Source organism: Simochromis diagramma, unplaced genomic scaffold, assembly GCF_900408965.1.
Source record: "Simochromis diagramma unplaced genomic scaffold, fSimDia1.1 OVJJ01000545.1, whole genome shotgun sequence".
In the NCBI taxonomy this organism is placed as follows: Eukaryota; Metazoa; Chordata; class Actinopteri; order Cichliformes; family Cichlidae; genus Simochromis; species Simochromis diagramma.
This window is the reverse complement of record NW_024387371.1, coordinates 6,190,999-6,215,855: the sequence shown is the minus strand read 5'-3', so window position 1 is coordinate 6,215,855 and position 24,857 is coordinate 6,190,999. Positions and strand designations below refer to the sequence as shown.

Below are 24,857 nucleotides of genomic sequence, written 5' to 3'. Positions count from 1 at the left end.
TCCCCACTATATCTCAGGCATAGACTAACTAAATTTAGTGTCAGTGCTTTAAGAAAAAGCATTCCAGCAATTATATTGTTATAGAAAAGTCAATAACAGTCAATGACAGTGAAAGTGTCTTAATTGAGGTCATTCCCAGTTATTTGTGCAACTTGAACTGAAGCACATGAACACCCGGGAATTATGTTCTCTGGTAAAATGACTGTTTCTAGTTATCTTATCTGTTTAAAATGGCTTGTCCTTGCTGATCTCTCACCTCCAGGTGTAAGCATTCCCACACCACTCCTGTTACTAGAACTGCTAATGCTATTCTTCTTTTCGTTAATACTACAGGTACACCTGCTGTACAAGGGCTGCAGTAAAATGTTTAGCATTAAAATTGCTCCAATTTTGCTGTTTACAGGGCAAAATATTAGGAATTAAACAACATTTGCTACTTTAATATCACTGTTTATATTTACTCATAGTTCCACACTTTATAATAATAAGACAGACTGATGATAAAAGGAACCAAACTCCTGACAAAGTAACTAATAATTAAATTACCACTCCTGCTACAGCCTCATAGCTTCAGCTTCCCCACTAACACTGGTATACTTAACACATGGATTAGTGCATTTATACTATGATTCAGTCTGTCCTTACTGCTGCCAACCAGAAACCACCAAAAACTAGAGCGCCCTCAAAAATGCATTAGTTTCCCTACTAAAAAAAAGCAGTTATTCAGCATGATTTTCAGAACACATTTATTCAAGAAAATCAATGTTTGTGTTAAAGCAACAGTGAATATGAGTTTTCTAAAACTGTAAACAACATAACATTGTTTTGTTATGAAGAAAAAAATCGTAGTGGGAAATAAAATTTCTGGAATATATTAACACTATATGCATATGCATAAGGTCTTGTGTAAAACATGAAAAAGCACTTTGGTGACTCATCCTAAGACTTTGCAACTTTTTTCTTGTATCTGTCACTGCTTTTTAAAATTGGATAAAGTTTGGGCACTGCACAATGTGCTATGCATCGAAAACAGGAACTTCACAGAGGAGCAACAGGTCGATAAATGTACCCCATGCCTGGAATTCTCTCAGTTTAAATAGTCTGGAGAGCTCTAAGCTACAGCAAAGTTGGAAGACTAAATGAAGTCGCTGTCCACCTAAACTGTGGTGCTGAATGATAGACTAGGCTGCTGTAGTAAGGTATGTTCATGTGTCCATGCCGTTGATATTGTCTTTGAATGCAATTCAAATTGTGAAACATCAGAATAATGATTTTCACCAGCTACACACTGGCCCCAGTAACCTCAGCAGAACTCACACATGCAACAACCCCATTAATGCGCTAGACTAAAGCAACTACACCGTGTTTAACAGCCTAACTCACGAAACAGTGCTTGTACCAGTTTAAAACACAATGATCCCACAGTTCAGACATAACTGACTAAAACTGTCAGGAAAGAGTGCAAACTGAAAGCCCATGTATGCTTAAAGCATCAGGGCTTGGAAAACAGTCGCTGCTACTACTTAACTTCCCTTGTTCCTCAAAATGTGAGCAAAAGCAAATGCTGTTACTGTCTCTGAAGGTGTCTGGAGTTGTCTAACACGTCCAAGCACAAGTCGTGAGTCAGGAGTTGGCTACTATTAGCGTCAACTCTCCAGTGCCCTGCAATGAGGCACAATTGCATGAAACACCTGGAAGCATGTGGCCAAAAGAGGCAGTTTCTGTAAAACTCTGTTACAGCACACACACCGATGACCACAGTGACATACAATAACTCTGCATGCGGGGTGTTCAAAGAAACGTGGAACTTCTTCGGGCAAACACAAGAAACGTACAGAATATAAAAAAGCAGCCCAAACACATCACAACCACAACACAGCACAGCACTACAGCCAAAGGTTGAGCTTAACACTTCTAACCTTCTATTTTATTTTCCATTGGTAAAGTCCACCTCAAAGCCAAAAAATACAGCCCCTTTGTCTTTTTAGGAAATGCAGGTATCATTCACTGGCATCCTGACCCAAAGAAGTCCAACCAAAGCTGCATTTCACTCAAACTGCAGTTTTGCCCCGACAGTCTGGCAGTCAGGCTACTGCATGGTGTAACACGGAGGAATAAAAAAATAAAAAAAATATTCATAAATCCTTGGTGTAGACTGAATCTCAATCTCAACAGTGCACTCGTCAACAATAGAACAAAGTGAGGGAAGAGAGCGACGTGGGGAGAGAGAGGGGGGAGAGAGAGACCACTCACTACTCTTCTTCCTCTAATAGCCCCCTCCTCCTCCTCTACACTTGTTTCACCTCAAACACATGCACACTTTCCTAGTGTTTCTAGTAGCCTTTGCTATCCCAGCCTGCAGTAAAATGACAAATACCACAGCGAGGAAACGTTGTGCGCACGTGCCGCCGGTAAACAGACGCCCTAATTCCCGCTTGTCGCCTCTTGCGCGCGCCGCGATCCTGCGCATAAAATCTTGCTCCTCTTATTATTATTATTATTACTGTTATTATTATATTTCCCAATAATAATAATAATAATAATAATAATAATAATAATAATATTTAAGCAGATATAGACGAGTCCGCGCAATACTCCAAATCCGGTCGGGTTTCGCCTTCTCCCAACCCTAACTGCCGTCTCAAACTACAGTTTACCATGTTTACCCAAACACGCCCACTTCTCCGTTCCTGCATTGTGTGTACACGATCTGCCGTTTGTCTTGCCGGTGTAGTCGGGCTCAGAGTCAGTACTGTCAATACGCTCCCTTAAACACTAACAGTCACTAGGTGCTGCTATGCGGGGCTGTAATTTTGTCTGTGCCTAGCGAACCTCTTCCGGCTCGGTTCGTGGGGTCTGAGCTCAGGGACTTTAGTGGGGCGACGACGAGAGTTCTGCATCTCCGACAGCTTTTCTGTCCTGCCCATGGCTCCGTACCTGCAGTGCTGCAGAGAAAAGCGCGCCCCTTCCCCCACTCTGCATTATGACAAATCAAGGCAGGCAGGCAGCTGTGCCATTAGCACATCATAGCACAGTTAGTCTTCCACGGGAGAACAAACTCAGAACGCTGTACAGCACACCGCTGCGTATTCAGACAAAATGCTGCACGTATGGCACGTATGCTAATGGCAGCAGCCTATAGCAGTTCTAGTTAATCAGGCGACTCACCCCCAAGCTGCACAATGAAAAATAAATCTTACCACATTAACGTTTGGAAAGTGGGTAATAAAGCGTGTCTAGTTATTACTGTTTCGCGTATATGCGCAGCGCTTCTTGTTTACTCTGTTGCGCTTCACGACACCGGACAAGTGATGAGCGCACATAATTAAACGCTGCCCTACTTCTGAAATAAGTTGCTAAAAGTGTGATGGGTTTTTTTTTAATGTGATTGTAGAGGAGAACGATGTTAGACAAATGTAAAAAATTTCTTAAAAATCTTCACGTTAACCCTCGTGGATGTTAAAGTGCGCTTTGCGTCAAAGTCGCTGTCCACACAGACCCCGCAGCTCTTTGTCACACAGGCTTTCGCCAAAAGCATCGGCTCAGTCTTGAACACTAATTCATAGCACAACATTTCCTTGGAGTAACCAACAGCGAATGGCACAAACAATCCTTTCCTTTTCTCTCCCCGCTCCCTGCCACAGTGAGGTACGCACAGAAACGGTCATATATGATTTGGACACATGGAACAACGACCACTAAGGTGTACTGTACATGCTGCATGACACAAATGCTTTGTTCTGCATGAGCTTAATCGCTCTACTAATTTCTAAAAGGAATGATCGATCATTGCATCATGCATGGAAGCTAAAAAGATGACATCCAACCAAAAACTGAAAATTCCAGTGCACCCAGTGCTCATTTCTTTGTCCTCTTTAAAAATCGACTACAGACAACCACTAAATAAAGACAAGAAAGGGGTTAATTTAAGTAAGGTAATAGGGTGGGCTGTGTTTTCTCTGAGACAGTCAGCTCCTCCTTAACTGGTTCTGTGAATGGGCCAGTGAGGCAGTAGGGTATGAATGGCGGAGGGATTCACTGGTTCTGCCATGTATGGGAGCTGCCAGCTCACTCCCACTCCCTCAAGGGCCGTCTGCATTGCAGCTGTCCTGTGAGCCTGTGCTTCACCATGCCCTACTTTATCCTGTCAATGCTCAACCACTGCAGCAATACTTCTCCCAGCAGACACATGCACAAACAAACATAAATGACTCACATACTCATTACAATCTGGTAAATACTCTTACTGTACAGCAGGTCTTCTGACTCACAGACTGGACTGGACTTTAAACAGAATGAAAATTTGTCATCCCTGCAGCAGTTTTAGTTACATGGTGCTCAAAAGTCCTGTTTTCTGCAAGGAGCTCACACATAGCATTCACAATTGACCATCTTTTGCAAACGCTTATAAAAACAAACCCAAATTTATTACTGAATTCACATTGTTTTTAAGTCTGTGTAGGTTATCAGTCATCCAGGTCATGTAGTCTAAGGAGCTTGAAAAGAAGGCATCTGGACTTTAAGTACATTGCTGTTAAGGTTTAAACAAATAGCCTCATTAGTGGCCAAATTTAATATAGACAAGATGAGACAATGTAGACAGTATTTTGTCACCCAGCTGACCTTAAAATAAAATGTGCCCTGACACATCTGTTGTGGTGTTTAATTTGCATATCAGATAGGCAGACTACAAAGTCAAAGTGGAAATGTTGAACTCCAGTTTTCTTAGCATGACAGAGACAGTAAAATCAAAATGGTACTGAGCAGTATGAAAGCACAATCAAAAAGGCTATTAAAAAAACTTTATATATCAATGAATATATAAACATTATGCCAATTACAACAGTAGAGACTTATAATTCATTTTAGTTAAATTTGTATAGCAAAGGCAAACAAACAAACAATAAAATAATCCCTAATCACTCAGGAACTGTAGCTGAGCTACTAAAATATCAAATTACCATACAACTTTATTGCCAGTAAAGTTACGTTTTCAAAACCAGGAACAGTAGGATTCTAAAGATTATGCAATAGCTGAAATAATGATTAAAAGCAGCCAATACGGAGATTTTTGGTGACATTTACCTTCAAAGATCAAATAACCTGCATGTTATTCTCAAGTACAAGCTCTAAAAACGCTGTTAATCACACCCTGATTTGATTCCAAGGGGAATATTGATCCAGCATGATACATGTGAAAATAAAATGTTTAAGAACAACCAAAAATATGTCACTTAAAATGCCAATAGCTCTGTGAAAATACCGTATATAACAGTTATGAGTATCTGGATTCAATTTGTGTGAAATCACAATGAATTTCCTGCACAGTTGTTTGGCTCCAGTGAGTTAAAGAAAATAAATGTGTAGGTAGTAAAGAAATTGTTAAAAGCCAAGAAAAAGAAATTATTTGAGCTGCTTGATGAACCATTAATCAAAACTGACAAAATTGTTAAAGTCATAGTGGACGGTGCTCAAATAGAATAAGTAAAAATGGGGAGGGATTATGTAACAAAATGATAGAGTGAAGAAAACAGAAAGCAAAATGTGAAAAGCAACAGATGCAGTCATCATAAACGAGCCAAAGACAATACAAGAGGAAACGTACCATCCAAAGAAAGCCAGTCGTGCTGAGATGATGGCAGTGAAGGAAGTGCGCGGGCCTTATACTCAAACACCACTGAATTAGAGATGATCTGGTTACTGACAGCCACCTGTAGCGTCACCAGACCTGTATCATGAGCTGGAGAGGGTGAAAGGAATGAGACATCCGGGCATATAAAATACACACAGGTGTCACGGTTATGTGACAGATTTGCTTATGAGTTCAACTTTCCATGGGTTTCTTCTCTCAGTGTAAACGAAAATGACACTTAGGGATCATCTTACAATGCAACTGTTGTCATACAGTAAATATCAAAATGAAAGAGAAAACAGCAGAGGTAAACAGTGGCTCACTTAGCATTGTTGAGTTCACTACAAAATTGTAAAATGAATCTCAGTAAAATGAAAAAGTGATATTTTTTTCATAAATTAGCCAAAAAGTAAAAAAAAACACAGACCATTTGTTTTGTTTGTTTTTGGCTCATGAATCATATGATGATACTGCCCCTTTACCAAAGAAATATTATATATATTATATGTATATATGTAAGCTTTCTCCTGTCTTACCTGGGCAGTAACAACGCAGCACCCCTGGCTGGATAAGAGAAGCTGGAACTGAGATCTGGTCAAACAAACAGCTGTAATTTGAGGTGGCCTCTTGCCATGGCCCAGTGATCAGCACCTTAACTCCACCCTGAAAAAACAAGACAAATGGATAAACTCATAAGACATTCAAAGTCGGCATTCCTGATTGCTGAATATCATATATATTGTTATTCTGCCACCTAGAGTGGAAAGATGAGAATGACACCAAGGTAAAGCAAACACAATCCTAACACTAATCTCTGCTGCCACCATGTGGATAGCTGTCATTTCGCCCTCCCACACCAATTTTCTTAAAAATACATATTAAAAAACCCACACTGAGTTTAAGTATGTTGCTGCCCTCCAGAGGCTGAAGTAGACCATTGCTGCTGACAGAAATAACTAAAGATTAACAGCACAGAGTCATTGGATAATCATGACCTCATGATTTGTGCAAATAAGAAAAGTAAATATTAGTGTGCATATCTTTGGTCAATTCATGAAGATGGATGCAGCTATTTTTGTTTAATCTATATTAATTTTTTTTTTAACTTACTTTAAAAAACTATTTTAGAAGACAATGTTAGAGGCTAATTTCATGAAAGCTGCATGAAATTATGTGGGTATTGGTATGTGTATACCCATAATCATGCGATTATGCGATTATGGGTATAAACTTACTTTTACTTACTAGTTTTCAGTACTTTCTGATATATATTTGGAATTTAAGCAGTACAAATGCTTAGTCCTCAACACTAATGCTAATCATACCACTCTGTCTTGCGTGACTGTAATTACTAGGTGATAATGGAAAGCGCTGTCCTATTACCATATTGCCTACTCAATAAAAAAACATATTAAAACATATTTAATCAATCGATTATTATCAGTTATTACATTACTTTTTGCAATCATCCAATCCTTTCTTCATTCACTTCCCTTGATTTTAGAGATGTGATGTGGCTCTATAAACCTTGATATTTCCTTCTTTAGTAAAAAACAAACAAACAAACAAAAAGCTGACATAATGTCTTAATTCTAATTATGTCAGTTTTATAACAGAAAAACACAGTTGTGGTCAAAGTTTACATACGCTCATCACTTGCATCACGGTAAGTTGAAAATAAAATCAAGAATTGTGTGCATAGGTTTGACTTTATTTTGGATTTTCTCTAATCGACACAGGGTCAGTGGTATACATGCAGGTTTAAATATATACATAAAACTACACTAGTATTTGGTGAAATGTCTCTTGGCAAGTTGCACCCCGACCAGACACTTTTGGTAGTCGTCAAAAAGCTTCTGGCAAGACTATGGCTGCATATTTGACCACTCTTCCTGGCAGAACTGGTAGAGTTCATTTAACCTCCTAAGACCCGAACTCTTTCATGGCATGCATTTTTAATTTTTCTTTGCTATTTGGGTTGATTGGGACCTAAAGAATGTAAAAATGAAGAATTACCTGATTTTTTTTTTTTTTTTTTTAGCTAATTTTTGTTTTTGAGAAAAATGAGATCCACATATGAGGACATTTGTTCCAAATTTTGATAGAACAGTGGCAGTATAATGTCCTCGTAAGTGGATATCAGGCCCTTGTAGAGAAAAATTAAGTATTTTGGTCTAGACGTCCCAAAATGTGATGTCCACATATGTGGACGCCAGGTCCTAGGAGGTTAAATTGGCTGATTTCCCTAAAAGCACAGACTTAGCTTGCTTTATTCATTCCAAAACCAGTTCTGATGTGTGTTTGGGATCATTGTCCTGTTTCAATCATGTAGCTGTTCAGTTGAGGTGAAGTTGAAGAATTTGGAAGTTGTCTTCCTTCTTGATTATTTTAACGTACCATAGCAAAACAGCCCCAGACTCCTTACACCATACTTAACATTCTGTATAGCGTTCTTATGTATGAAAGCCTCAGTTCTACTCCTCTACCACACCTCTTGTCGCTGTAGGATGCATTGTGATTGCACCCTCTAAATCCACAGTCATGATAAACTTGCTTCACTGTGGACAGTCACACTGACACATGAGCCTTGTTGGTTCCTGGGTTATTCCTGAACATCCTAACAAATTCTAACTTGTGCATAAGTACAATTGTTTAAACTGAAATCTGCAGTTGTTTAGAAATAGGCCATTAAGTATGCTTAAAACCTGGGTCTGTGCAAGGAAACCAACTAATTCAAATGAACTCTACAAATTCCTCCAAGAAAAGTGGTTAAATATCCAGCCAGAATTATGCTTATTCATGGCAACCAAAAGCATCTGGTGTAAGTACTACTAACTAAGGGACATTTAATTAAATATTAGTGGGTATGTATGTATACCTCTGAAGCTATATACATATTTTTGACACTTTGTGTTTTAAAACTGCACCAATTCAACCAATTCTTGTTCAAAGAAATAATTAAAAGCTTAAAATTACCATGGCCTTCATGCTCATAATTAATGTATCTAAACTTTTGACCACATCAGTATCGAGTAATTATTTAAATTTAGCCATTTCCAGTCATGTCTGAAACAGCAATAAATCTATGTATTTATAGAGATATCTATCATTCCTTGTTTGCGGATCAGAAAAACTTTAATGTACATTTTCTGATTTTCATATTTCATTTTCATTTTCTTGTGGTAAAATCTACTATTGGGATACAAATAGGGGATACATTAAAGATGCAAGTGAAAGCTGTTATGTGCCATTTATTTATAAAATGTATAAATAAAACAAAGTATTACATAAATTTAATATGATGAAACTGGTTGTCATATTTTCCAGGATCGTTCTTTAGTTATATTAACTCCTTTATTAATTCTGCATAGAAAATTCCATTTAGTTTCAGTCACACAGAGCTTAGCTTGTACTATATAATACTGTTTTTTATTATGGGTCACAGAAAAGGTCAGAGTATGTTTTGCTGTTGTTTTTTGGAGTATGTTGGAGCAATAACAAATAGATAATAGGACTTTTGTTTTCTATGGGTCTGCATCAGCAAAGACAGCAAAGTCTTTTCGAATATAATGCATGTGAGTGTTTAATTAAAATTTGACAACTTCATTTTTTACTATTACTGTTGTTGTATTTGTCGTGTTATCATGTGTGTTGCTTTACAGCTATTCAACTTTCTGACATAAAACCTTTGGTTTGCTATGATTTCACATTAGTTGTTGTGCTGGCCAGATCTTGCTGTGGATAATTCAGATAATTTAGTTTGAAGTGAACATGATGAACAGGCCCCCAAAAATATACAATTTAAACAATAAATTTGTCAGTCTAATGGGTATTTATAAGGATAGCCTATTCTTATATGAAGCGTCTGCTTAAGTTAAATAAGAAGGGTCTCTGTTCACTGTCCTGTCTTAATTCCTGTGCATTTGGGCTGCTGTTCTATTCTTTTGGTTTCTTTGCCAAACATTCAAAACTCAACATTTTTTACCTGCCTTATGTGAGCCAATCAGCTTCTGTTGCCTGTGTTTTAAATCTCAGTGCTGTTCTGCATTTTTGTTTCCAGATTCTCATTCATGTCCCATTTGCTCCATATCTCCACCTCATTCTGGTCATTCAGAGAGCTTCTTTCAAGTCTATGTCTGCTTTATTTTCACCATCACCAGCATATGGACTCCAGGGGTACTGTCCTACCTTCTACCATATCAGCTTTGCCATGTTCCTTTATAGGAGTCAAATCACCAAATAGCTTGTTACTCAGATTCAATAAATTAAATTCATTTTTTCTAATAATCAATCCTCAGTCAATTATTAATTTACATACCTAACATTGTATTTTTTAATTTTCTAAATTTTTTGTATAAAAAAACAACACCTCAGACAGCATTTTAGATGAGTGGGCTACTCTAAAAAATGTTAGAGTGTTCTTGTGCAGAAGTGACTATTACAAATATGACTATTGTGAGTCCTTCTAATCTCTTTCAACAATTAGGCTGGTATATAAATGACCAAAAAGAAAAAAACTCACTTCAGGGTAGGACCACTCAGGCGAGTAGTCAGTGACCATGAAAAGACGGCCTGTAGCCTGAAGCATCCCCAGAGCACCCTGGGCTACAGCTGCAGAAACCACCTCTGCTACATTCATGTAGGACAATGAGCCGGTCTCTCCTGTGCCTCCTCCTGCACTGGCCCCTCCACTTAAAGACTGGGGGCTGCAGCAGGGTTGGAGGCAAAGCTCTGAGGGGCTGTAACCAGAGCCCCTGGCTCCTCCATCTTCCTGGCCCTGCTGTGGGGGCCCACCAGCTGTGGTCTGGTTATCTGAGTTGTGAGATGTGACAAGCTGGTGAGCATATAAGGTCCCTCCAGCTGACATGGCTGTTCCACTACCATCCACAGAGATGAAGTCATTAATGAGGTCAGAAAACTGGTTTCCAAAAGAGATGTCAAAGTGATCCAGACTTATCTCCATGCCTGTCCCTCCAGCTCCTCCGTTACTGGCTGCTCCACCCAGACCCTGGTGGGTTCCTACAGCATTGTAGAGTCCCTGCACCATGCCCGTGCCTTGGAGAAGAGGCTGCAGCTGCTGTTGCTGTTGGGGGTGGTTGTTGCTATCACTGGTGTTGTTTCCATTATGAATTGCTACCCCTTCACCCGCACCTCCTGTCCCTCCTTCGCCGCCATCTGAAGCCTGCTGCAGGTAACGTTCTGTTCCTCCTCTCTCTCCATTTCCTGCCCCACATCCCTGGATGTGATCACCAGCTTTGAGCAGATTTTCAGCTCCATTCTCGGTGGCTCCAGTCTGAGCTGAATTCACATTCCCAGGTTGCTCTAGACCAACCACCTCCTCGTGCTCAGTGCCCAGCCCAGGAAAGGCCCCCTGGTATTGTAGCAGCTGAAGAGAGCCAGCCTGGCCAGGCCCTTCTGTGGGTGAGCCTCCATTGCAGTTGGTTCTGTGCTGGGTCTGATGGGTCTGATGGTGGTGATGAAGGTGGCCATTACTGCCAGGTGAGTCTGTTTTTACAACTTGTAACCCCATATAAGCTCCAGAGTCATGGGAGTTGTGCTCCATCAAATGTGTTTTCTGGCCCATGCTGGGCCTCCCCTGCTGAGTCTGGCTGGTCTGAGATGCATCCTGGAGGAAGAAGCTGGGTGAACGATTCTGATGTTGCATGTGAGGACTGGACATGGCTTGACCATAGCTCACTGTGGTAGTGCTGGACGTATAGTCTTGCTTGGCATCGATGGCACTGAAATCCATTTGCTCCAAGGTAGTGCTGGGACTCAAACCACCTCCAGATGGAAGCAGGGAGCCTGTGGCTGTCAGACTGAGGCTGCCCTGACCTGAACCAGCACCAGATGACACAGATACGCCACTCCCACAGTTCACTACTGCCCCCACCTGGTAGCCACTCTCCTTGGCCAGCTGCTGCTCAAATGATGTATCTTCTGTTTTGATGTTCTTTATGAGAGCTGAGTTGAAAGTGTAGGTATTATCTGGCATGGTGGGGGAGCGTTGTAGACTGCCATTGGTGCTAGCACTGCCACCAGAGGAAGACGAGGTGGAGGAGGAGTTTCCCTCTGTCTTCATTGCGCTGCCTCCATAGGTCTGGCCTTGTTTGGGGTTGTTCAGGAAGCAGTCGGGATCAAAGTTCATATTAGTTTCTGGGATCTTGATGGTTCCCGAGTCCAGACTGCTGGAGAGCACCAGTTCCTCAGACACTCCAGCTGTAGACAACATGGAAAGACTGTCTCCTGCAGTGGTAGTCCCAGGTTCTCCTACACCTCCACTGGGGAAAGCAAATTTGTGACGATCGGAGGTCACAGACAGCACCAGGCCCTGTGAAGTGGCATCTGCACCCATGAGGTGAGTATTTGGACCCCCAGTAGGAGACATGCTGTAGACAGGGTCTCCAGGGACCTCAGACATAAAGACACTCTGAGACAGGCCAGACATGACAGAGGCCACATGACTCATCCCTGTCACCACAGGGCTATCAGCCATGTCCGGATCGCTGTTGAGGCCGCTGCTGATGGAGACAGGTGAGTTCTGAGTGGTGTCAGGGACCTCAACCTGGTTTGTAGATGACACCTCTGTGCTGTTCTGGTGTAGCAGGACAGGCTTGTGGACTTTTCCATTGCGTTTCTCCCTGGTGCTACCCCCTCCAGTCCCTCCCCCAGAGCTTTTTCCTCCACCATGGGCACTGTGCTCTGTTTTCCCCTCAGACACATCGTTGTTCTGTACCTCTGAGTGGGCACTGCTGTATCCCCCTGAGCGGGGGTCCACTTTTGGGGAGATAATGCGGTGTTTGGCACTGTTGCATTTGTGGTGCACACTGCTTCCTGCACCTATACAAGGGCAAACAGAGCAAAAGAGGTTTGGGATTTAGCTGTGTGAGGGAGTAAAACAGGCAAATTTATTCTATTGATTTCCAAGTGCTTAAAAATTAGGCAAATCTACTATTCAATGAACTGAGGCAAAGATGGATTATTGGTTTGTTTTTGTATTTATAATTTTGTGCAACATAATCTTCTTCATGTGATAAATCCTCTCATAGGCATAAGGCGATGTAAGTGTATGGGACGCTCTGCACGCCTTGTTATCTTAAAAATAACAATGGAAGTGGGGGTTACTTAGAGTAATTTGTTCTCTAAATTAGAAAACCTTCACTCTCTACATTCTTTTTCTGATTAAAAAAGTCAGTGAAATAACACAGCTGAAAATATGCTATTGAGATTAACATAAAATTTGAAAAGCGCGAGGCTATTTCAGATATGCCCCTGACACAGATATTAGGAACTTTAAAAGATAATAGGGCCCTACATTTGATTTCACTATTAAATCACCAACCCATAAAAGAACAACCTTCTCTGATTTACAACATACTAAACATTATCTTTATGTCCTCTCGCTGAATTTTTGAGTTCTCTCTTTTATAGAATAAACTCCTTCCCACCCACTAGCCCTTACCCAGGGTGCCCGTGCAGAGGCAGTTGTGAGTCCGGGGAGGTGGCTTAGTTTGGTGGCTGTCCAGAATCTGTTGCACTAGCTGCTCCACTGAGAAGCCAGAGCTGCTGTTCCCATTGCTGCAAGTCCACTTGATGCCATGAACTGCCGGGAGAGAGGAGGAGACAGAGATGTCAGCCAGCCCAACAGACCACCAGCCACGCCAACCCCCCGCCCCACCCACTGCCCTCCCTGTCTACCTACTAGAACACCTCATGCTGGTCACCTCTCCCAAAAAAAGTTTCCACATAAAAACAGTTAGTATTTCTGGTTTTCCCTAAAGATAAAACAATCCACCGACTCAGACAGACTAGTTTCAATAAAGAATCTAAATGGCAGTACCTTTGATTATTTGTTCAGTCTCTATCATTTCTTCTCCATTAGACTGAAACAGCTCTAAATTTCCCCCCTTACCCTAAACCCCTTGTTTCCTTTCTTAGTGCAGCATTGATCGGTTGCTTTCCCCTCGTATCACTTCAACATAATGTCAAGCCTTTTGTATTGGACTGCTTGTTTTTGTTGTGCTTCTTTTTCTCCTATATGTCAGTGCCCGCTGCTACTCCATGGCGTCTCCTCTGTGAGTGCTGATGAAGGTGACAGCAAGCTCAATCTTTCCACTCGCCACCCTTACCCTGACCTATGACTCTGTTCTGACGGGAAAAGCTTCTGGGAAAGAACATCACCAATCTGCTGCTGCCGGATCGGCTGCTGCACCAAGGAAAAAAGGGAGGTTTTCTCCTGTAAGGCTCCACTCGCTTGCCTCAGTCACACCTCACTAGCACCTCCTAATACTTTTCATCGCTCCACTTGTCAAGCAGCCACCACTTCTGATGAGACAGATAGTGGTTTCAGTGGCTGTAAGGTGGTAGGAGACATCACTGAGTGCTGCAGAGCTCAGGCTCTCAACTGGGGAAAAAGGTAATATTTCAGAAGTGAGGCATATTTAGACTATCAAACAAAATCAAGCCAGCTTTAATTCAAGTTCTCTACACTCTAGTACCTCCTTTGGTTAAATATGCAAGTGAGATACATAAAGAGAATGAGGTTCAGAGCATGTATGAAAAAAGCTGAGGATTTGCTTAGTGCATGTCTGTTTGCACTTGAGATAAAAGGAGATGGAAACAGCGTAAGAGGGTGAGGGTAATGGAGATTAAAGACAGAGCTAGTTAAATTGAAGTGAAAAAAGCTGGGAAACATGATTGCATGACTGTGATAAGGATCAAACTTGAAAGCTCTACATTCCTTTGGTAGATTACAGGCTGGTCACCAGCAGATGTCAGCAGAGCTGTAGTGATCAAGCTAAGATCATACGCTCCACAGAAAACTAACTGTGGCAGGTTATAGAAACATGAATAGGATTCAGTTTGATGTATAATAAAGTCAGATTTATTCAGCCATTAATCTACTGTGGGTGAGCTAAAAAAAAAAAAGAGAGAAAAAAGGAAAAAAAGCAGATAACAAATGTGAGGGGCAAGTTTCATCTAACGTTATTACAATTAATGCACAAATTGTGTTTGGAGGTTAAACCACTTTAACCTCTTGACTTTGTATTATGTAAATATACAAAATAGTACTAATGAAATGATGCTAATAAAGATAACAAGGCAAAATGGTGTCGTGAATTTCCGTCCATAGCAAAGCAACATGGAAGCTTCAGGACAGACGAATGTCTGTGCTGATGATCAAACTCAGAGAGGGTGACAGAGCAAGAGTGAGAGCGTAATGCAACAACTTACATCCACCATGCAGCGCCATGCCTATTTGTCCAAACAATCTTGTTTCCCCTCTGCCCTGATCCCTCATGCCAGATTGCCACAGCCCTGTTCATCTAGACGGGTGTCACCCCTGAAGGCTCTGAGTTGTTGACGTACAGTTACCACCGTGTCTGCCTGTCTGCTCTTCTCACTGAGGGTTATATTATAAAGCAGACATGACAGGAGCACTGCCACTAGGTTTAATCCCAGTGGAAGCAACAGCCCAGGCACCAAACGGCGACCTATTCATATGATCATTCTGATGATTGGATCCTGTCATGAGCAGCATCATACAGGCCTAATGACAAAAGCAGTTGATGCTGGGCATCTCCCACTCGGTTGTCTCTGCAGCACTGGACATTATATGGGACAGCAGAGTACAACAGTTTATATGATGGCCAGTGCTGTCTGTCTTGCCTTGGTCTGTTCTACTCTGGCCCTGTCTGTCTAGCCTGGAGACAAGCCTTCTGTCTGTCTGAGTGTTTGTTAAAACTGCTCATGCGCTATCTGTCAGCAGGCTTGGGGCATAGCTGCAGAGTGCTGCGTGTTTATTGCATTAGACCAAAAGAGTGAATCAAGCTGGCTGCCTTGTCTATGGAACTGTAGCGTGACTGTGTAGCGATGCCCCTCTCTTACCCCCACCCTCAGCCCCCCCTATCTTCTTGCTACTTCTCTTTCTCATCAAACACCGCGGGGTGTTAAGGATGACGAGGTCAGACAAGGCCATGTTTCACAGGGCTTATATTTGAACTACTGTGTGTGAGCATTCGTGCATGTGAAAGGTTTTGTGACTGAGAGCAAGAATGTGTGTGTGTGTGTTTTGTTGTGGAGAGACAGAATAAGCTCAACTGATCCATGAAATCCACATTTTTCCTTTGTTGTTGTTTTTTTTGTATCATTAGACATGTCAAATGGTTTGTGCAGTGAAATTTTGTGAAAAGCACAACAAAAAGGGAAGAGCAAGACAAAGGGGGGCAATTATTTTGGAAAAATTGGCATTGATCTGGAAAAAATAACGATTTGATTTAAAACTAAGAGTGTGCTGACAAAATTCAGCTTGTGAAATTGGAACCATCATCAGTTTCTAAGAAAGCAAATAAGAACAATTTCCAAACATAAGCCAGGCATGAAAACACTGAAATGTGTACTGTGGAAATTTTGCACTTTGCATTTGATGCTCACACCCTATAGTTTAAATTTAGATTTTGTACATTCCTGATAAAGTGAGAAAATAAAATTGTTCAGCTGGTTACCCATGCATTTTGTCCCAATAGTTTCACTATACAACCTAAACGGCACGCATAAGTTCTGCTACGTTCTGTTATATACGAAGGGGGAGTCTTAAAACTACACACACATTTGAACCCAACATCTTGAAACAAACACAACAAAATAGAAAAATGACTATATTTTGGGGAGCTAATTTATGATATAAATAAAGCATGATTCACAGAGGCCAACTTCATCACAAGTTTTGGCTTCTGCTCCCTGCGTTGAGATTAAGGTTGCTATCTCACATGGCCACTAGATGGCAATGTTGCTCTATCATTGAGTTCATGTTGACATATCTTGTGCTCCAGGAGAAAGAGAGAAGGATGGAGAGGAGAAGAAAGACAGAAAGCAGAGACAGAAAGAAGGAGAGGGATTTTTTTTTTTGCTCTTTATGTAGCCCCTCGTGTAGCCTGGCAGCTAGAAGGCATCTCACACTCACTCTCTTTGTCCCAACAACTCCCAAAGTTAATGACTTTACGCATTACTGCAAATGGTGCTTGATTTTTACATTAAGCCACAGATGTAATGAATACAGTAGGCTGTTGTTGCTCAGCGACTGTCCTGAGGTAAGGCTTTATGTTAAAATGACCTAAAACTAATGCTGTGATGAGGGTAACAATACAGCCTAGACCCCAGTGATGATGGCCTGGACTGCCTATTCGGTATGCAGCCAGCACGTGTGTGTGTGTGTGTGCTTGTAAAGCTGCTGACACCTTCCTCTTTACCTAGCCACATCACCAATAATTGGCCATTGGAATATCAGTCACAGCTCTGCTGGCCCCTGCCAGATACGCCCGAATTAGAGTGTGGTTGTTAAAGGTATCTTAACAGCTCTCTGAAAGATTTTCAATGCCCCCACAAGGTCCCCTTTTGGCTATTATCATCAGCAGACAAACCCTGACTTTTTTTTTTTCCAAAACATTGCCTCGATCTTTGAGCAGGTCGAGAGACTCATAAAAACACATAATGCAACTCACAGAGCATTAGTAAAGCTGATTAACAACAGAGATCAATCCACTGAGGGGGGAGAGAGACAGAAAGAGCCAGATAAGGGGTGAAGGGGGATTTCTGGTGAGTCAGACATTCTTGCTCCCACGCACTAAAATGAATCAATAACCAGCTTGCTGCCCTCCTTTGCTTTGACTTCCTTCATGGACCAGAGGGGAGATGTACTCTCTCAGTCTGGCCGGAGTGGTGCCAGAGGTCTAGGGGAAGAGCTGAACTTCGACCTCCAAGTAAGAGACAGCTCCAGGAAGAGCACAAGCACTCATTTAAAATTGCAGGAATACTAGCCAAAGATGTTCTCTGACTGAGGTGCTGAGGGCACTTAGTGTACCAGCTATAAGATAATAGGACTGGAACATAAATAATCAGGCAAAAACAGCTGCCAGTAATCTTTCCATGCATGCACATGCAGGTGTGCATAGAGACTATTAAGGCCTAATTTGCTGTTACAGCCTCTGCTCATATTAAAGGCTATGAATAAAAGCTAATGCATGCATAGCCCAAAACAGTATTACTCAAGTTCTCACACATGGACTACTGTTGTTCATTTTGAGATTAATGGACACAAAAAGCTGCCCAATGAGGCTGCTCTTCTGCATGACATGATTAAAAAGCTATTTCCTTGTTTGTAAAGAAGTCATTTTAAATTTTAAAAGTGTGCGTGTTTCCGTCAAACAAGCTGCCCTGCTTCAAAATTCCTCAACTCACACATGGGTTTGAGCTGGCCGATCAGTTCCTCCTTGGTCCACTTGGCCCACTCTTTCTTGTCTGTATTGATGGAACACAGAATAGGTCCACATGGTTTCCCACAATCCTCGATCGCTGGAACATTCAAATAGTGGACGAGCACAATATCAGGGTTCTGTGGGGAAATCAGAGGGAGCAGGATGGTTACACAAATGCAAGAAATAAAAGCTTGATTTGCAAAGATGAAGACTAGAAACAAGTCAATTTATCTGCAAGGACAGTTAGACGATTTGTTGAAGTGAGATATTCAGTCCTTCTAAAAAAGGGAGTATTCTTTTGAAATAAGTGGTAAAAAAAAATTCAGCTCAAGCATTGTATTGAGACAAATAAACTCAAAACCAGCTTGTCAATTTTTCTTACACTCTTTATTTAATTCTTAATTTTAGTGAAAAATTCTCAAAACCAAAGCTACCAAACAAGATAATAATACACAATCTCACATTCACAACTTCAGCAGTTTTACAAAGAGCTTCTCATTCAGTCTTCTCATTCACACAAACACACACACACACACACATATATATATATATGTGTGTGTGTATATATATATATATGTGTGTGTGTATATATATATATGTGTGTGTGTGTGTGTATATATATATATATATACACACACACACACACACACACACATATATATATACACACACACACACACACATATATATATATATACACACACACACACATATATATGTGTGTGTGTGTGTGTGTGTGTGTTTTTTGTATATGTGTGTGTGTGTGTGTGTGTTTGTGTGAATATATATATATATATATATATATATTTCTGTACATGAGAGGGAATTGGGCCTGTCTCATAAATGACAGATATTCAGCATAGTGCAGGAAAAAATTAAGACTTTGGGGATTGATAGTACACATCATGCAGTAAACTGTAACAAGTGCTAAACAAGTCCTCGATAATCACCAGTGGTGAGACAGCGCCTGTCTTTGGACTTTCAAAGCAAATAGGCTGGTCCCTGTCATTTTTTTTTAAAACATCAGCTTCATCAGACTAATCTCACACAGACAGCATGTTAACTCATTCACTGCCAGCCATTGGCAGTGAATGAGTTAAACCCATTGACTCATTCACTGCCATTGACGGCTATAGACGTCAATGGCAGTGAATGAGTTAACAATTTCAAAATCAGTTTGTGTTTTGCCAACAAATAGACCCGATTATGCAATTGCACTTAAAAACAGAAATGAATAATGATAGTTGATAAGGTTCGATAGGGTAGAGTGTTAATAATGATTATTAAAATGAGTTGTTACTGCTTTGAAAAAACAAACGTGTGAATGTGTTTATGTTGATAAAACACACATATTTGTAATAATTTCACTTAACAAATCCAGTGTGATTACTGGGCAGTCTTGAAACAAGTTAGCACAGCTAATAACAGTCTTGACGGTCACAAAAGGGCTTCAAACATCCACATACTGTGTGATGTGCATGCAACGCAACCAGCTTCTATAATTACCTTTATAGTGTACAATTTGTTAAGATAAAAAAAAGACCCACATTTACATAATCTTCTGAACATTCTTACACATTTTTCTGTTCTCGCATAATATATTATTCTCAAAATAGATCAATTAGACATACAATCACAAGGCTTGGTTAGATTAGGATTTTTTTTGCAGTGCATAGTGGATAATCTGTTCCATGGTTTCTTAAGGATATAATGGAGTGATAGTGACACATGCAGTACTCGTAGCTACTGTGTCTCAGATGAGAGGGCTTTTATGTGGAACAAGCCAGCTGGTTGGTGAGAAGTAAATGTTGCTGAATTAGAAACCCTGCATGGTATCCCTCACACAGACAACAAAACCCAAGAACAGAAGAGGAAATGCACAATCCAAAACGTAGCCAGGCAGCAGAACAAATCTGGGATCAGAAATCTGCAATAATCTCACTCATTATGAGACTGTATCTCTGCATCTCCAAATGTGTGATTGGATGCGTATACTAGTGCGTGTGCTCATTAATGTGTGTATTTGTACGTGCATATGTGTGTTAATTACAATGTGTGCTTGTGTAACACACGTATGGCATTTTGTCAAGTCCTCCCACATGGTGAGATGATGCCCTCAATTAACTCTGCCTGTATTTACCAAGTCAAAACTCAATAATTTTCCGCCTGCAAATTGTTACTGGGTTACCTCTGCAAATTCTCTAAATTGACAGCTTATGAATAATAGGTAGCGTTTAAAGGAATGTTGTGCAGGTGTGAATAACATCCATTCACTTCTGTAATCATGAAAAGCTTTGATTACCCAGCTCTCACAAGGAATGCTCTTATTTCAGTCTTTATCATTTCTGTTTCACTGTCAACATCTGATTGTCACTAAAACCAACAAAGACAAACAAGGTAAAATATCCCCATACTGACACATACACCTGACCCATACACAGCCAAATGTGCAAACACACATATGGGTACAACCACAGGAAGAGATGCTCTCATTACATGGTCTCTGGGTATGCTTGTTAATCTTTTCTGAATGTTTGGCCTTGGAGTGTTCCTGTTGGTTGAAAGAAACAGAAGGAGATTTATTTGTCTTTTACAGAAGTAAATCACACAAAATCACACTTACATGTGTGCATGCAATTGCAGCTAAATAAGATGCAAGAATGGACAAACTGACTGAGACCTTGATCGAGAAAAATGCTGTGACAACACGTGCGTGACTGCAGTTTGAGGCTTCATCAGTACTAAGTGGCAAATAAATCAAGGTGCTGCTACTGTAGGTCTGTGCTCCCTCTCACTGTGAACCATTAATCTGTGACTATGTCCCCCTCCATCCCCAACCACAATCTCTTCCACCGCCTCCCACCGTCCCTCTGATTTTCCTTTTACATCAGGCAGGGGTGTGGTTGGAGGGACACACAGATACACAGAACCAGTTACTTCTGTGAAAACGTCCCAACTTGCGAACAACTACCATCTCTGATGTGTTTGGGCACTCACAGTTCAGCAGTACATAATGCAATCTATGGAAGACAGATGACCTTCCCTCACCACTAGCAGCAGAAGCTGGATCTAGACATTGCTTTGTGTTATCGTACTGCTCTCCTTGTCCCCTGTCATTGGCATGGACACTAGGTGATGACTGCTGCCCTGTTTGGATGGAGATGGCACAGGCGGTGTGCAATGCCCCCAGATGGCATCACCAGCTGTGTCAATAGCCAAGAGATGCCCTCAATCTTTACTTGGAATGAAAGCGCAGAATGTAGACAGCTTCATTCAATTACGAGCGTACATAAATGTATGTGGATCTATGGGCACAGTCGGGAGTGAATGTGCACAGAAATAGAGCACATGTATAAGTGTGCGCAAACACACAAGCGCACACGAAAACAGACTGAGCAAGGACAAACTAATTAGCATAGTGTAACAGACACACATGTACTCACAAGACACATAAGGCTTAGTTGAACACAATCATACACGTGGATACGCACAATCTCCTTCCTCCAACGCCCACACTCCCAGCTGTTTCCTACCTTTTCACACATAGCTACACAAATATGCACACACACGTATAACACGATCAACACAAAGGAAGAGACCATGAGGTAGTCTTATAGCTCATCCAAATATAAGTAATCTTTATGTTCGCGTTTTACTATTAGGAATTTGCTACCTATTGTAAACCAAGAAGAGAGCCAGAGGCATATAACGTCTGGAACTTTCACTCTTTTTTCAGTCTTGTTTTACTTCTTTCTCTCCTCTTACTTTACAACACATTTAACAGTTCTCTCTCAACTCAGGCCTACCTCCACTCAAAGAGGAAAACAACACAATGAAAGTGTAAAGCGTCACATAAATCTATCAGGATGGTAATTTAATTTAATTTCCTGCTGGCTGCTTTCTTTTTCCACAGTGTAATATCAGTGAGTTGGTTTTCCAAGTGTAGGGGGAAAAGGCTGAGGGTGACTTTTTGCCTGGATAGTCTTTTTCAGAGAAAATGAGATCTCATTAACTTATTGATTAATTGTGTAATGTAGTCTTTGGTTGTTTTTTTCCTCTTATTTCCCATGCAAGTCTCAAGGCAGAGCTCCAGCCTCCGCTCTGCAGCGGTGGGGAAGACTAGAACAGAGTTACAGGAACCTGTGGTGTGCATTTGCATGTGCAAACATTTTAGGTATTTTAGACAACACCGCCATGGATGAACTGGATTCATTGTAAACAACTAGAGACAGGCAACTAGAAAACAGATTACTACGTCAGATGTATTGACCTCACAGAGTTCTGTCCTGAAGATCATTAAATTAGTCTGGGATTATATAAGGGAAGACAGAAAAAGTAAAACAGACTAAAAAGGGGCTGCTCGGGTCAGGTTAGGTCGGAGGATTGATTACATAATGTGCACGCAGCACACTTTCATGCACACTCTGAATGGAAGCACGGAGAACTGGCCAGTAAAGAGACAGACGGGCAGTAAAAACTTAATGGGTTTTTTGACAGTTCCACCCATGCAGTGGCTCACTGGGATTTGTCCTTGTATGCCCGTTGACCAATACGCAACTGTGTATTTGTATATTATTATATTCTTACATGAGCCTGACATTGCTTGTCAGCATCTGTGCCAATCACTCATATGTATTAATCCATGAATTTATCATGTATGCATAAAATATAACATGTGTAGCTAGTATTTTGATGATGCTGTGTTGTGTTAATGTTTACTGCGCCTCCCTAGAACAGATGGATAGATGTTGAGCTAATTACTAGAGGAGTCTTGGGGAGTCAGCCATGGGGGCGGAAGGCCTGCTGTGTGGGTGGTGAAGCTCCTTCCTGCCCCTCCTTTCACCGATCTCTCTCAAAAACACAGTGAAAAACACCAACATACAACGGAATGAATGCACATATAAAATAGTACAGTCACGCACACACAGACAATTACAGTCTAATATACAACGCACGAGACAAGCATGAAAAAGGTGTAGTGCCAACACTCACGCGCACACACATGCATATGCAAGACATCGCCATCGCAACCAAAGGATAAAGGTGCTGTTGTAGCCAGGCAACAGGTTTCTCTGGCACCCACGCACTTAGAGGCAGCCAGTGCTCCTACGATCTCTCAGTGAATGCCTACCTCCTCCTGAAGTCATACACCCTGCTCTACTCCAAAAGACAAGGAGGGAGAGAAAGGGAGAGAGATTCGCTGATGGAGCTGAAGACGGAGTTAGATGTTGGTGGAGACAGATACAATGACCTTCTACTTTGTGCTGAATGTATAATAGTGAATGTGCGTGTATAACTTCACAGAGATATAACGAACTGAGACTCGAGCACAAATTACATCTGTTGGTAAAATCTGGTGTGAGTGGTCAAGTGATGTGTCGGCTGTCTCGTTAAGTCTCTGTGACCTTGCCACAAGTGTGCCACTCTCTTGGAGTTCTTCCATGTAGCTGCTCCTCCAACAGTCCACCATAGCTCATTAAGAGACAAAAAAGGCAAGGGAAAGAGAGAATTTGAGACAGAGATACATGGAAAGACAGAGGAAGAGAGAAAGAAGAATGAGGGTAACAGCTCTTATATTGTCATTCAGGCAGCTCTGCTCCATGATTGTACTCCACCATAGTAGGCCTCGCTTTCACAACTCGTGCACAGGAGCGATAAGAACACCATTAACATGAAAGAATCTTAATTGAGAGGGGATGCTTCATGGAACAAGGATGAGCCAGGGAGTGAAGGAGGGAAACCTTGTTCCACTCTGATAAAATAACCGACACTGAAAAAGTGGGGGGATTCAAAGTCTGTCATACTGAAGGAAAGTGCAGAGCAGACAGGAAATTAGGTATGGGAAAAGCCCCCCTTTCCACTTTCAGGGAAATAAGCAAAACACTAAAAAAACTGAGGCAGTTCAGTGTGGAAGAATTGAACCAGCAGGCTATAGGATATCCATTTCAATACAAAATATCAAGAAAGCAGAAGCAGTCAATTGTTTTGTCACAAACATTCAGCATCAAGGCATAAATACAGCAGGGATGGGTGAGGATGTCTCTGCCTTTGTATCTGAGTCTGCCTACATTAGATTATAAATAGCATTTGAATGAGCGTCTAGAGGCAGATTTCTGTATGTTAGTTGGTGTATGTACATCAGTATGCGTGCAGAATGAGTGCAATGAGCTGTGAGTCTGAATTGAGTGCACTGACTGCATATTCATGCTGTCTGTATGTGCAGTGCATATTAGAATTTGTTGTTTGCATCGTTGCATTTGCCTGTGCGGTTTCATGTGAATATGGAACACCTGTGCACCGGATGTATGTCTTGCATGTCATGTGCTCACAGTCTGCAGAATAAGTACGAGGGGTGATTAAGGCTCTCTTCACTTGGCTATGCGGGGGCAGCTGCCCTGGCAGTGGCATGGTGATGGATAGCATCGGGTGCCAGTCATTAGGCAGCCTCCTGGCCTCTGGCACTGAGGTTGCACTCTTAAACACTGCCCTCCCCCGCCCATCCCCAAACACCACCGCTCATTTCAAGGTCAACTGCCTCTGTGGTGATATAAGTTCACCTTCACAAGTCACAAGACTTCTTCCTTTTGTTTGGAACCTTTATCGTTCCCTGCCAAAGGGTGTGTTTTGGAATGCGGGGGTGGCTGGCTGGTGCCTTGCCTCATGCCGGCACACAGAAGCACAGACATGCGCACGCAGTTCATCAGCACACACGCAAACTCACACTCACAAACACACACTGAGGTAAACAAAACCCTATGTCAAACCCTCCCAAATAGGTAGCAAACAGCCCGAAGCTCCTGTCGAGGTAGCAGAGCAAACCCCTATCTGAACCTGCTTCTCTCTGGGTTATCTATGACAACCTCTTTGTTTAAATGTTCCCAGTTTAGAATACAGACACTCTAATTGGGGTGTCTAGAGTCAAAGCACAACTTAACTGCTACAGTTCACCTTCTACTGCATCTAGCTCTCCA

At 41.5% G+C, this 24,857-nt stretch overlaps 1 protein-coding gene across 12 annotated transcripts in view; it reads right to left on the bottom strand.

Moving 5' to 3' along the window:
- Positions 1-24,857, bottom strand: part of camta1a (calmodulin binding transcription activator 1a) — a 277,539-nt gene that overhangs the window by 17,238 nt on the left and 235,444 nt on the right. For 11 of the 12 annotated variants that reach the window (XM_040007840.1, XM_040007835.1, XM_040007836.1 and 8 more), the window contains 5 exons: positions 17,870-18,023; positions 13,095-13,235; positions 10,155-12,472; positions 6,169-6,295; positions 5,606-5,740 (listed from right to left, as the gene is read on the bottom strand). In XM_040007840.1, the coding sequence (XP_039863774.1) occupies positions 5,606-5,740; positions 6,169-6,295; positions 10,155-12,472; positions 13,095-13,235; positions 17,870-18,023 (2,875 nt within the window). The remainder of the gene's footprint in view (positions 1-5,605; positions 5,741-6,168; positions 6,296-10,154; positions 12,473-13,094; positions 13,236-17,869; positions 18,024-24,857) is intronic. The other variant, XM_040007842.1, reaches the window with a different exon arrangement.